This window comes from Dermacentor albipictus, chromosome 4, assembly GCF_038994185.2.
Source record: "Dermacentor albipictus isolate Rhodes 1998 colony chromosome 4, USDA_Dalb.pri_finalv2, whole genome shotgun sequence".
In the NCBI taxonomy this organism is placed as follows: Eukaryota; Metazoa; Arthropoda; class Arachnida; order Ixodida; family Ixodidae; genus Dermacentor; species Dermacentor albipictus.
This window is the reverse complement of record NC_091824.1, coordinates 546,035-558,430: the sequence shown is the minus strand read 5'-3', so window position 1 is coordinate 558,430 and position 12,396 is coordinate 546,035. Positions and strand designations below refer to the sequence as shown.

Here is a 12,396-nt window from a genome sequence, read left to right as displayed (position 1 = left end):
ATTGAAGCTGCTATTGATCGTCTTTCTAACAGCTCGGCTCCCGGTCCAGACGGAATTTGTCCAAAACTACTAAAAATGACTAAACCAGTGATATCTCGCATTTTCGCTGCTCTTTTTCAACAATCTATTGATTCAGGATGTGTTCCTAACGAATGGAAAATAGCTAAAATAATTCCAATCTTTAAGTCCGGTGACCCGTCATCTGTCTCAAACTACAGACCTATTTCACTAACCAGTATTCCATGTAAACTTTTAGAACACATTATATCATCAGCAATTATGAAATACCTAAGTGATCACAATCTCCTCTTCATTAACCAGCACGGTTTCCAACGGGGTCGCTCATGTGAGACGCAGTTATTCGAGTTAGTCTCTGACCTGCACCAAGCTATCAACGAGTCCTCACAAATAGACGCCATATTTATTGATTTTGCGAAGGCTTTTGATAAGGTAGCTCATAACCGTTTATTATTAAAACTTCGCCATTTTAACATAAATAGTAGGATTACGAATTGGATTAGTAACTTTTTAACTAATCGGTACCAATTCGTAACTACTAATGGATTTTCTTCTCCGCGATCACTAGTAAAATCCGGAGTGCCGCAGGGATCTGTATTGGGACCAATTTTATTCCTGCTATACGTCAACGACATCAGCAATAATATTAAATCTACAATAAGACTATTTGCAGATGATTGCGTAATTTATAGACGAATAATTAACTCTTTCGACACTGACATTTTGCAATCTGACCTCGCGAAAATTACCGACTGGTGTAAACAGTGGCAAATGGAAATCAATGTTTCCAAAACTAAGGCTATAGCCTTCACTAGATCCAGTAACCCTAGGGTTACCCGTTACGTAATGAACGACATTAGCATTGCACATGCGCAAACAATAAAATATTTGGGAATTCATTTATCTTCAAACGTTTCATGGAATCATCACATCGATGCGATTACTAGCAGCGCTTGTAAAACCCTTGGCTACATTAGGCGTAACCTTTACTCGGCATACAAGTCCACTAAATTATTAGCCTATACGACACTAGTTCGTTCGAAAATGGAGTACGCATCTTTTATTTGGAATCCGCATCAATCGTACCTCATAAACAAGCTCGAGTCGGTACAAAACAGAGCAGCCCGCTTCATCACGAAAAATTACTCACGAACTTCTAGCATCACTAACATAAAGATATCTCTAAATCTCCCCTCGCTAGAAAATCGAAGATTGATAGGACTTCTCTCCCATTTTCACAAGCTATACCACTGCGGGTCGTCTTTCAGCGCATGCCATATCAGGCCCGCCCATCGTATCTTCCCGCGCCTTGATCATTCCTTTAAAGTGCAGCCCGTTCTTGCGCGCACTAACTTCTTGAGACACTCGCCCCTCTTTCTCGCGATATATCATTGGAATATGTTACCACATGAAATCGTATCTGCTCTAAGTCACGATGATTTTCTAGCAAAACTAAAACAGCATTTTAACGTACTAACATAGTATTCTCGTGCTTATTTGTTATAGGCATCACTGTGTCGTTGCGTGCCTTGTATTTTTTTTTCTCCCTCACCATATTTTGATGTTCCTTGCGCAAATAGTTTTGTTCTGGGTTAGCGCAGGGTCACTTGTACTGCATAAAATTTGTTCTGCTTGTGCTTTTCATTGTTTATGCAGTATGTTATGGTATGTGCACGTTTTTATCAAGTATTTTTTCTTGTATAAAGTAACCAAGCTAGGTTGATTTTGTGTAACACCCAGTTGAAATCTATATGTACCTTCAGCGTTTAGGACGTGTCGTTGTATTATGCTTACTGGTTTCTTTTTTTTGTTTTGCTGTTTTTCAGCTTGTGTTCATTTTATTGTAGCATGCATTATCTGTTGAAATGCGTATACTGTATATATCACTAATTCATTTAACATCCCTATGTAATGCCCGCATGGGCCTTTAGGGTACTTGAATAAAAAAAAAATCTGCTGAAACTGCCAAATTTTTTACTTGTTCTAGCAGGAGAAAGTTTGAGTTACCAAAGAACGTTTAATGGATAGGTGATGGTGGCCCAACTCACTAGCCTTGTACACGTACTCAAGATCCAGTTCCTTGAGCAACGGCGCTGGTCGAGGCAGCATGGACCGGACGAACTGCTTCAGATTGGTGTCGCGTATGATGACCACTCTGAGAGCATTCAGCTGGGAGAGCCATCGAGGGTGCACGTAGCCGATGCTGGAGTTGTATATGTATACTTTCTCCACACTCGCTGGCAGCAGGTTGAAGTCGCTGGTTAGCTCTAGATGCGCCATGTCCCGGAATTCAACCTTGGTCAACTTGGCAAGCCTGCTAAAGAGTGCCCAGCTGCCCGGCAGGCTACTCTCCTCACGAAATACAACAGTTTTCACAGTCTGCTCGGCGCCAAGGAACGGGTTCGGTCCCGTGTCAAACTGCGTGAAGCTGTTCACCCGGGCGTTTCGGAACTCAATTACGGTTAAGTTGCCATCGGTAAACGATCCCGCCGGGTAGTAGTCCAAATGACTGTCTTTGAGGACGAGCCAAAGATTCGGGTAGTGCAGTGCCTGCTGAACATAGTGATAATAATCGCTCACCCTGTGAACGTTGCTGCACACAAAGAACTTGTAGCTGCCGCAGTTGGAAGTGCATGTCCCTAGGTAGTCCGTATCCTGGCAAGAAGCCGCCGACGCGGGTCCCAGACAAAACAGAAGCAACGCCACTCGCACAGGCGCCATCGCACGTTGCGAACCGGTCCCGGCGAAGGACACGACTGACTCGCCGTAGGCGGAGCAGCACATTTTTTTTTCCGGCGGCGAAGCACAGCTTTCATTACCACCTCGAAAATATAAACCTTCCTGTAAAAACGCATTCACTGGGCGGCACTTCTTATTTTCAAAGGAATGGAATCACATAGTGGCAAGCAATATTTCTTGCGAATCAAAGGTCGTGCATTTAAAAAAAACATAGGATAAGAAAGCTTGACAGGAACCGGAAAGAAATGTTCCCGCACGCTCAGTCATCGCCGGCGCCAAGGAACGAAGGGCGTGCCTATCTGCGAAGCTTGTATCTGAGAAACCTGATCACATGGTTTTCATCCTTCTCGTGCTTTCCGCTGGGCTCCTGCCGTGCGCGGTGCGTCACGGGCTGTCACGTGGCGCCGATCGGAGGCAGGGCTGCCCACACAGAGCGAGTGGTCGGCATTGCCTTGCGCGAGGCAACTTTCCTCAGAAAATGTGGTAGAATCGGCACTGGGTTTCAAAACGACGTCATGGCGGAAGAAACGTCAAAGCTGGTCGGACAATCTTACTTTCCATGAAAGGCTCATAAATGTTCCAATTCACGTGGATAAATAAATATTTTGGATAGGTATGCACGCGCAGAATGCAGCAAAACACAGGCAAGGCTTATGTCCTAAACAACACAAAAGAAACTGCGTTTGCCACATGCATCGTAACTTTTCATTTTAGCCATTATGTAGGCACAGTCTTAAAGAAATTCGGGAGACTGCGTTTAAGGAGAACCACGCCGTTATAGAATCATATGGCTGTGCCCCTGGACTCACGTCTGTACGTGAAGAGTGCAGCGCGGAAAAATACCATAGGGGATTGGTGTTCTGTGCTTACGCTTGCAACGTTGCACCTGCGTTGCCGTGACGCCCACCAACGCAGCAGCAGCAGGAGCCCGCGGGTGTCCCGTGTCGGCAACCGGAGACTGCACGAATTTCGCGGCCAGCCACGGGAGAGAGAGAGAGAGAGAAGACATCCTTATCTTGTCGCGCGCGCTTCCCCGCGAGCGGCTGCCTCAGACAGTCTGGCACCAGCATGTCACACGGAGCTCTCGCTTGGCTTTTTCTCGTGGGCGCGGCACTGGGCTCGCCATCCTGCCACATCTCGAGTCGTAACACGACTGCTTCGGTGACTTGCGCTGAGTTTGGCAGTGCCGTGGACTTTGAGCATTTCATCCAACGACCCCTGTCACGGCCCACACTCTCGTTCGTGCTGCGGGACAGCCGCCTAGAGCGTTTGCCCGCGGGAGCATTTACCGATGTAAGCGCCACTTCGCTGGAGCTCAACAATGTCACCGTGGAGACGTTCGAGTTTGCCGAGGAGGACAATCCGTTCGCCGGCCTCCGTTGCTCCGTGGAGAACGTCACGTTCAGTGGTAACAGCAGCTTGCCTCCGTCATGGGCCATTCTGGCCGACATGCAGAGTCTGCGTGCCTTGGCCGTTGTCGATGCGGCCGGACCACTCAACCTGACACGTGACTTCGGCCTGCTCCCCAGTGGAATGCGCCACGTGACCATCGACTCTGCTCAGGTGGGATACCTGGATGACTTGTGGTTGGCAGCTCTCGCCAGCCTGGAGAGCTTGGCGCTACGCAACACAGATGTGTCCGAGCTCAAGCGCTCCATTATGGCCCGGCCGGCGGCGATGCTTCGGAACCTTGACCTGTCGTAAGTGGCTCCAGCGCAATCGGTCGCCGACGATAAGGGTGCACTATCGGTGCCGCTCGAGTGCCCGCGTTGCTCGAGTAAACTCGCGACAAGATATTATTATGTGCATTCTAGCGAAAGCCTTCTCTCAAAAAAGTGCGTCAGGCACTTTGCTTACTATCTGTCCTTTCCATGCCAGGCTTCAGATGTGCTTCCTGCAAATGAATGTTCCGGAAATGATGATGGGGCACAGTTTGCGATTGGCTTTTGTTTATCGACACCGGGCTCTCAAATGCGCAATTTATAATTGTCCAAATAGCACCATCAGAACTTCGACACATTCTGCATATTCACGGTTACGAAACCATACACCATCATCAAATTATCATTTATTACCCTTAAGGGAGCCTAGCAGGCTACTAAATAATATCGGGTGGGCGATCATCAGTATTAAGTAAGGTCATTGATATAGTAAAAAAATGTATCGTCAGGGCGAAACCAAAAAACATGAACATAAGAACAGAAACAGTACCATATGTTAATTAGACAACGCCATTCGTGCCATTACACAACAGTATGATGCCACAGAAATACGATGAGTAAAACGACCATCAACGCATTGTGTGTGGTCGACTGCATAGATGTTTAGATAATGCTTCGCGTAAACCAAAGGGTTATGTTCATTCACAATTCAATAGGGTGATTTATTCTACTCATCCATGTCTACCGGAAGGAATGATTGGCTGAAAGCGTTAGTCTAATCATGTAGTTATTGTATGATAAAAGAATTAAATAGAGAACGCGAAGCACGATGTGGTTGAAGTGTTTCACTTAGGCTGACGAAATCCAGAACAGCTTACGGGAAAACCGCAGTCGTGAATAATTGCGACGTGATGCTAATGTGGGATGTCAATGGTTGGTTTCATATCACTTACGCTATCTGAGACATTTGAAAGTAGTTTTGGATTGGGAGAGAGGAATTATCAGGAGAGATGTCGTGAATGAAGACAGATGAGAAGAGTGAATTCGTCACCTCTGATCACAAGGTACGGGTGAACAATCCAAATAGCATAGGGACATACTATAAGAGGTATAATTTGTCGTTTTAGACGGGAGAATTTGTGAGTGTTTAAACAAAGAAAACTGAGCAAATGCCGACGAAAAAGGTTTTGCTTTGATCGTCATAACATTCTGTTGCTTTTATGAAGAACTTGCAAATACTTATCCCACCGAGAAATTGAGTTTACTTGTTTGGCAGAAAGAAAGAGGTTCCTTTTTTATAGCTTCCTATAGAATTCCTAAACCATGACTTACCAGTGTCGTGTCACGGATTCGGACTTACGGTACTTGCTTCTCGGGAAGTCATAGAAGTTGTTGCTTCAATATCAAACAGTTTTCGTCGACTGTCGTACAAAAGGCAGAATAAAGCGCAGAAAAAATTTCGACGTGTTCATTATTTTGTCAACACCGACCGTGCTATTTGGTGGTTGTCGGGTTGGTACCTCAATTGACAGGGTAAACAGTAGTATGCGTATTGAAAAGAACATGTTTACCCAAAACTCCTATATCCAATAGCATCATATGACATGTGGGAAAAACAGGTTTTGTATAAGAATCAGGATCAGAATAAGTTTTTTTTCATGACAAAAATAAGGATAATTACAGCATACGTATATACAGAAGGAGGTCCCGTAGTTAGAAACTGAAATGGGACCTCCTGTGCTGTGCATAATGACTAGAATTATAAATACAAACAACAATGGCAACATGTAAAATTTACGATAATAAAGGTTTTAGGAGACAGGGCATAAATGAACAGAAAAGTAGCAGATGAATGTATTAAACAACAACAAGGCTTCGGATTAGTCAATAAAAGGTAAAACAACAAAAATAGCATAAGAAGAAAGAAAGTGAAAAAGAAATGCGGGAGACCAATAGAGAAACAAAGGAAAAGTTAATAATACAACTCATACTACACTCAAATGGGCCAGTTGGAGGAAGCTAAAAGAAAATGTTTAAATTCTGTACGAAATCTGTGAGCTTTGAACAATTTTAAAGGGAATCGTAACCTGATCCACAGAGATAAAGCTGAACAGTGTAATGACTGTTTAGGTGCGAACGAAGGGTAAAATTAAGTTCATATTTCCTGCGAATCTAGTATTATTTATATGTCTTTGGTATGATGGTTACTGGAATATCATTGTTCAATGCCGTAAAAATAAATATGGCAAAGTTATATTTAACAAGGTCAGTCACATTCAAAATATTATGTGAATGTAATAGCTGATTTGCGCTAATGCTACGAGGTGAACATGTTATTAGGCAAATAGCTCGGTTCTGAATGACTTGCAACGAAGTTAGGTGACTGTTATAAGCGTTTCCCCATGATTCAATGTTATAGTTAATATGAGAATGAACAAAAGCATAATAAAACGAATTGAGAATAGAGAATGAGAAATGTGGTCGTGCTTTGAATAAAACACGTATTCCATAGGCCATCTTATTTTTCACATTAGCTATGTGAAGGTGAAATTTAAGATGGCCATCAAATATCGCACCTAAATAGGTGCAATAATGAACTGCAGTGATTAAGTGATTGTTGATGGAAATAGACTGAAGAAGATCAGGCGATCGCTGATGGGAGACAAAGACGACGAAACTTGTCTTTTAATGATTACTCTGCAGCTTGTTAAGTTCACCCCATATGGAAATTTCCACGAGATCTTCGTTTAGCTCACGTGTTATCGTTGATATACAATTGTTAGAACTAAATATAGTAGTAGCATCAGCGTACAGAATACACTTCGATGAGGAGAGGCAACTGGGCAGATCATTAATATAAATTAGGAAAAGTAGAAGACCTAATATGGACTCCTGTGGTACACCAATGTTAGTAGTAGCTTCTTTAGAGTAGTACCCAGAAATGTTAACGACTTGTTTTCTATCTTGTAACTGCGGATAAGAAGTAGAAGCGGACCAGTTATTCCAATGGCTTCAAGTTTACCACAATAAATTTTGTGATTAATTGTGTCGAAGGCCTTGGGTAGGTCAACGAATATTAAGGCTACAAATTTGAAGTTGAAGTTGAGGTTCCTTTAAAAATCTGTAATCCTATATGTTCCATATTGGATTATTGGATAAGCAAGTTATAGGACATACAAATATTTTTCAATGGGGATGTTATGGACACGAAGCTCGTAAATGCAGTGAATGGATTGTATAAGTTCCGGTTTGTGTACTAGGAATAGGTTGAACGTGTTAGTACCACGAGTCGACACATTCACTATCTGAGAGAGGCTGAATGTGAAGGTAGGGTCAGAAAGGTCTCTGGAAATACGCAGTTGTTCAGTCTTACTATTTAATTTTTTGTCTGGGAAGTTGCAATCTCTGGTGAATACCACATTCACTCGTAGAAATTTCATGCACGTCTAAGAGCATGGAGTTCAAATTGACAGGGAATGGATAATCACAAACCACAATCTGATGGGCGGTAGAAGAAATAACTATACTTTTGCTACAGGTAAGCGATAATTTAATGCAAAGGGTTGCATACAGAAGTAAAATTCATTCAGCTTCAATCATTTTAACGCGATAGCATTAAGGGCCGCGTGTCGCAGAAAATCCGGCGTCGGACGTCGCCTCGGCGAAAGGAATTTTGAAATAAATTCCTAACCACGATTACTCAACCAGTCTATTACCACGAAAGTTACTCATACCTTGTCTTTCATTCGTTACAGAATTATTCCTCGGAGTTATGAGAGCGGCAGCCCAAAAACAAATGTAATGAAAAAAAGCAGCAGCAGCTCATTTCTTTTCTCAGACTGAAATATTAAATGTGCGAAACAATAACAGGAAATCGACCCACGCAAAAGGCCGCGATTCTAACAGAAAGCTTGCCTTCATGTATAGGGTTCGCCGCCAGCGTTTCCCGGTAAACGTTACGGTTACATAAACTGCAGTTGCCGGGAAGCATGAAACACAGTAAGGGGTCTTGGGATGCTATGACGTTCCACTCTTAAAGGTGAAGCTTAAACGTCCTCTAAATTTATTAATTCTTTCTGCTTTTAAATTTACATTCAAGCAATGTACAAGTAACAGAAACTGCATCCTTTATGCGCACATTTATATCAGCACTATACACATATTGCGCGTGCGAAATTATTGCATTTATGGATAATGGGGTCGCCTCTGTGGCTGTGTCAAAAATGGGTTAGGGCCGCACCTATCTACACACAACTGCATTTGTACGCCAGAAGGGTGTTTAACTGAGCTAGTTGGTTCATCTTGGAGTAATACAGCAGCAGAAATTGCACAACACAGCAGCTATGCCAACATCTCTTCGTTTCTTTCTGTGTGTCAGTTCTAAAATTTCTGCCTCTACAACCCTCCAAAAATGCATTTGTATCTTATAATGTGAAAATCTGTGCTGTATATGTTCCCGGCCATGATTTCAAACTTTCAAGCTCGATTTTGCCGTTATAATACGTCCGCAAGAAATGATCGTGCATTATTAGTATTAAATTAAACAAAAAGAACATTTATTTCTCCAGCGCCGAGAAACAAACTCGACAATATGACGTCTCCTATTGTAGATAAGCCATAGCGAATGTTTTTTTTATCCCCTCACATTCCCTGCGATATTGCGTCTGTGTTGCCCGCAAACTCTCTTATATCTGCTGCACTCCTTGCAGAAAAGTGTAAAAGGTAATGTTATCCTTTAATGCAGATGTAAGTAGCGCACCAGCGATTGTGGGCTCAGATGCAACAAGCGAATAATCTAGAATCATTATTTTGAACATATTTCTAAGCTCCCGTCATTGCATGCGAAGCGACATAGCACTTGCAATTATAAGCTGTCCTCTGACGCGCTCACCAAGTCCATCCCGTTTACGTTATCTTTCGAATATTGTAACACCTGTATTTAGCCAGAGGTTTTGACGTTTTACAGCGAAGCTGTATACCTCTACCCCCAATGCACCTGTAGTGACTGTGGATAAAAATGTGGGCTGATCCCGAAAATAGTGCAGCACCCGGCTGATCCGCGGATCAGCATGAGTGAAGCACTCAGCAAATAATGATAATAATAATAATAATAATAATAATAATAATAATAATAATAATAATAATAATAATAATAATAATAATAATAATAATAATAATAATAATAATAATAATAATCTTTATGAAGCACCCAAGAAAATCAGCACAGCAAAACGGGCCCATCTAAGCCAATGGTGACTTGTGTGACGTGGCCCGGCGTCGTCAGTTAAGCGATGTGGTTGCAGTGTACATGCACAAATTTAAAACCAACAAAGAAAAAGGGAAACAAATGAGCGTGATAAACGTAGATCAGGTTTTCAAGGCATCGAAACAAAAGCGTAGAGTTACACAACTGCGACAAACAAAAGGAAAATAAGTACATACATCTGTATTACAACATGTGTAATAGACTCTTCAATTTAGACCGAGAGTCCACAGAAGAATAGTCGTCTGGCAAATTATTAAATATCTTGGGGACATACACGCACCGTCTTGCTGCTCCGTATCTAGTAGATACGCGCGGTACAACGAAGCACTTTTCTTTGAGCAGCGGTCGCGGAGAGGCGTGTGGTTACTTAAATTCATCCGTACAGAAATGGCACAGCACAACCGTAGAAATGAATAAAGATTGAAAGGATGGGAAACGGAGATCATGAAAAATATCTCTGTTTGATGGTGTCACGCGATTATATGCCACACTTTTTAATGTATTTTTTAAGAAGTTATCGAATCTGTCCTGCCAACGTTGGGAGCAGAAAGCGAAAATCGTTATACCATACCTTAAGGTGCTGTATGCATGGGAATGTACTATCATTTCTTTTAGTCTGAAGCGGCACCAAACTTTTAATGTTAAATAGCAAACATGCGACAGATTTTAGTTTGGAGCATACATGCGCCCCATGATTATGCCATGACAAGTCACTATCGAAATTAATGCGTTTGTAATTCATTTGAGTTTGTATTTTCGACAAGAGTACACCTACAGGATAAGCAGTCTTGGGTATGAAGACGCACTGGAATGACGGTGGTTCCAGTCTTTAGGGAATTCTTGAAGCATATAATTTTTGTTAATTCTTGACTGACAGTAAGTTTGTTTTTAAAAAGCCAGACCATAGCTTCATACACCGATTGCTGCAGATATTCAACAGCCTTCTTGTAATGAACATGCTTTATTACAAGCACGATATCGTCTGCATACTGATACACTTTACCACTTGGGATTACTGAAATGAAATCGTTCACAAATATGTTAAACAGAAGAGGCGATAAAATTGACCCTTGAGGGACGCCAGCACGAAGGGATAATTTGCTGCTATTGTATTTGGTACCTATAACAACCATTTGAGACCTGTCGGTGAGATAGTTTTGAAGTAGAGTATAGAAGGGGCCCCTAAAACCAGAAAGATATAATTTGCAAAGTAATATGTCATGGCAAACTGAATCAAAGGCTTTGGATACGTCGAGAAACAAAGCACAGCTAAAGAGATTGAGTTCGAAAGCTGAACACAAATCATCAGCAAATTCTTCCAGGAGCAAAATTGTACCCCGGCCTTGCACGAAACCAAATTGTCGGTCAGACGAAATTGAAAACTTTTGAATGAAAGAATTCACAACATCAAGCAAACATTTTTCTGTAGCCTGAGATAATACGGACAAAATGGATATAGGCTGGTAGTTCTCAATACTTGATTTCTTTCCTGCCTTATGGAGTCGTTTAACTAAAGCAGCTTTTAGATGTTGTGTCAAAGTTCCTATATCTAGGAAGCCATTTAACATGAAAATATCTGAAAGCGCCTCAATGTTTCTTCGCAGCAAGCTTACAGATATTCCATCTACTCCAGGAGGTTTATTCGTTCGAAAACTGAAAATGATCCGGGGAAGGTCCGATTTTGAAAGCCGCGGTAAAAATGCAGATGCTGTCAATGAATCACCAAGCATCACATCTTACCAAGGCTTAGATAACGCCTCTGTTGAAGCCTGACTGAAGAAATGATTGAACAAGTCAACTGTTTCGACAGGGTTTCCGGGAAAATGTTCTATCACAGATTTTTGTCTCGAATTTCCCTCTGAGATGGTTATTGGGGGCGTGGAACCGGCAGTGCTATGGCAATGCCGCTCACGCATGTTCTGCTTCTCTTGCAGGTTACATGTAGTTCCAGAGCGCTTTCAACAGGCCACGAATGCGACAACCACAGGATTATGGCCAACATCACCGAAGTATTCGCATGCAACAGCGACGAAATCTTCAACGCATGCGATCGTGGACCGGTGACGTCTACTCCAGTGGAATCCGGCGTATATCCAGCCACAGTCAACGAACCGTGGTTCACAACTACTATCACCGGCCTACAAAAGGCGGCAGACTGCAGTGTCCGTCTGGGGCGTGGAACTGGCAGTGCTATGGCAATGCCACTCACGCATGTTCTGCTTCTCGTGCAGGTTGCATGTAGTTCCCGAGCGCTTTCAACAGTCCACGAATGCGACAACCACAGGATTATGGCCAACATCATCGAAGTATTCGCATGCAACAACGACGAAATCTTCAACGCACGCCATCGTGGACCGGTGACGTCTACTCCAGTGGAATCCGGCGTATATCCAGCCATAGTCAACGAACCATGGTTCACAACTACTATCACCGGCCTACAAAAGGCGGCAGACTGCAGTGTCCCTCTGGGGCGTGGAACTGGCAGTGCTATGGCAATGCCGCTCACGCATGTTCTGCTTCTCTTGCAGGTTGCACGTAGTTCCGGAGCGCTTTCAACAGGTCACGAATGCGACAACCACAGGATTATGGCCAACATCACCGAAGTATTCGCATGCAACAGCGACGAAATCTTCAACGCACGCGATCCTGGACTGGTGACGTCTACTCCACTGGAATCCGGCGTATGTCCAGCCACAGTCAACGAACCATGGT

General features: G+C 43.0%; 2 protein-coding genes across 11 annotated transcripts in view; one reads left to right on the top strand and one right to left on the bottom strand.

Moving 5' to 3' along the window:
• LOC135896267 (carboxypeptidase N subunit 2-like) overlaps positions 1–3,766 on the bottom strand; it is a 217,762-nt gene extending 213,996 nt beyond the window's left edge. For 2 of the 6 annotated variants that reach the window (XM_065424622.2, XM_065424623.2), the window contains exon 1: positions 2,084–3,604. In XM_065424622.2, the coding sequence (XP_065280694.1) occupies positions 2,084–2,802 (719 nt within the window). In that variant the 5' untranslated portion in view covers positions 2,803–3,604. The other 4 variants (XM_065424621.1, XM_065424624.1, XR_011513792.1 and 1 more) reach the window with 3 other exon arrangements.
• The window catches only part of LOC135896268 (carboxypeptidase N subunit 2-like), a 490,754-nt gene continuing 482,083 nt past the window's right edge, over positions 3,726–12,396 (top strand). For 2 of the 5 annotated variants that reach the window (XR_011513793.1, XM_070536774.1), the window contains exon 1: positions 3,730–4,457. Coding sequence is in view for 3 of the 5 variants with exons in the window: in XM_070536774.1 (XP_070392875.1) it covers positions 3,826–4,457 (632 nt within the window). In the remaining 2 variants the exon portion in view is untranslated. Of the gene's footprint in view, positions 4,458–12,396 lie in introns of all 5 variants that reach the window. The other 3 variants (XM_065424627.1, XR_010562657.1, XM_065424626.2) reach the window with 3 other exon arrangements.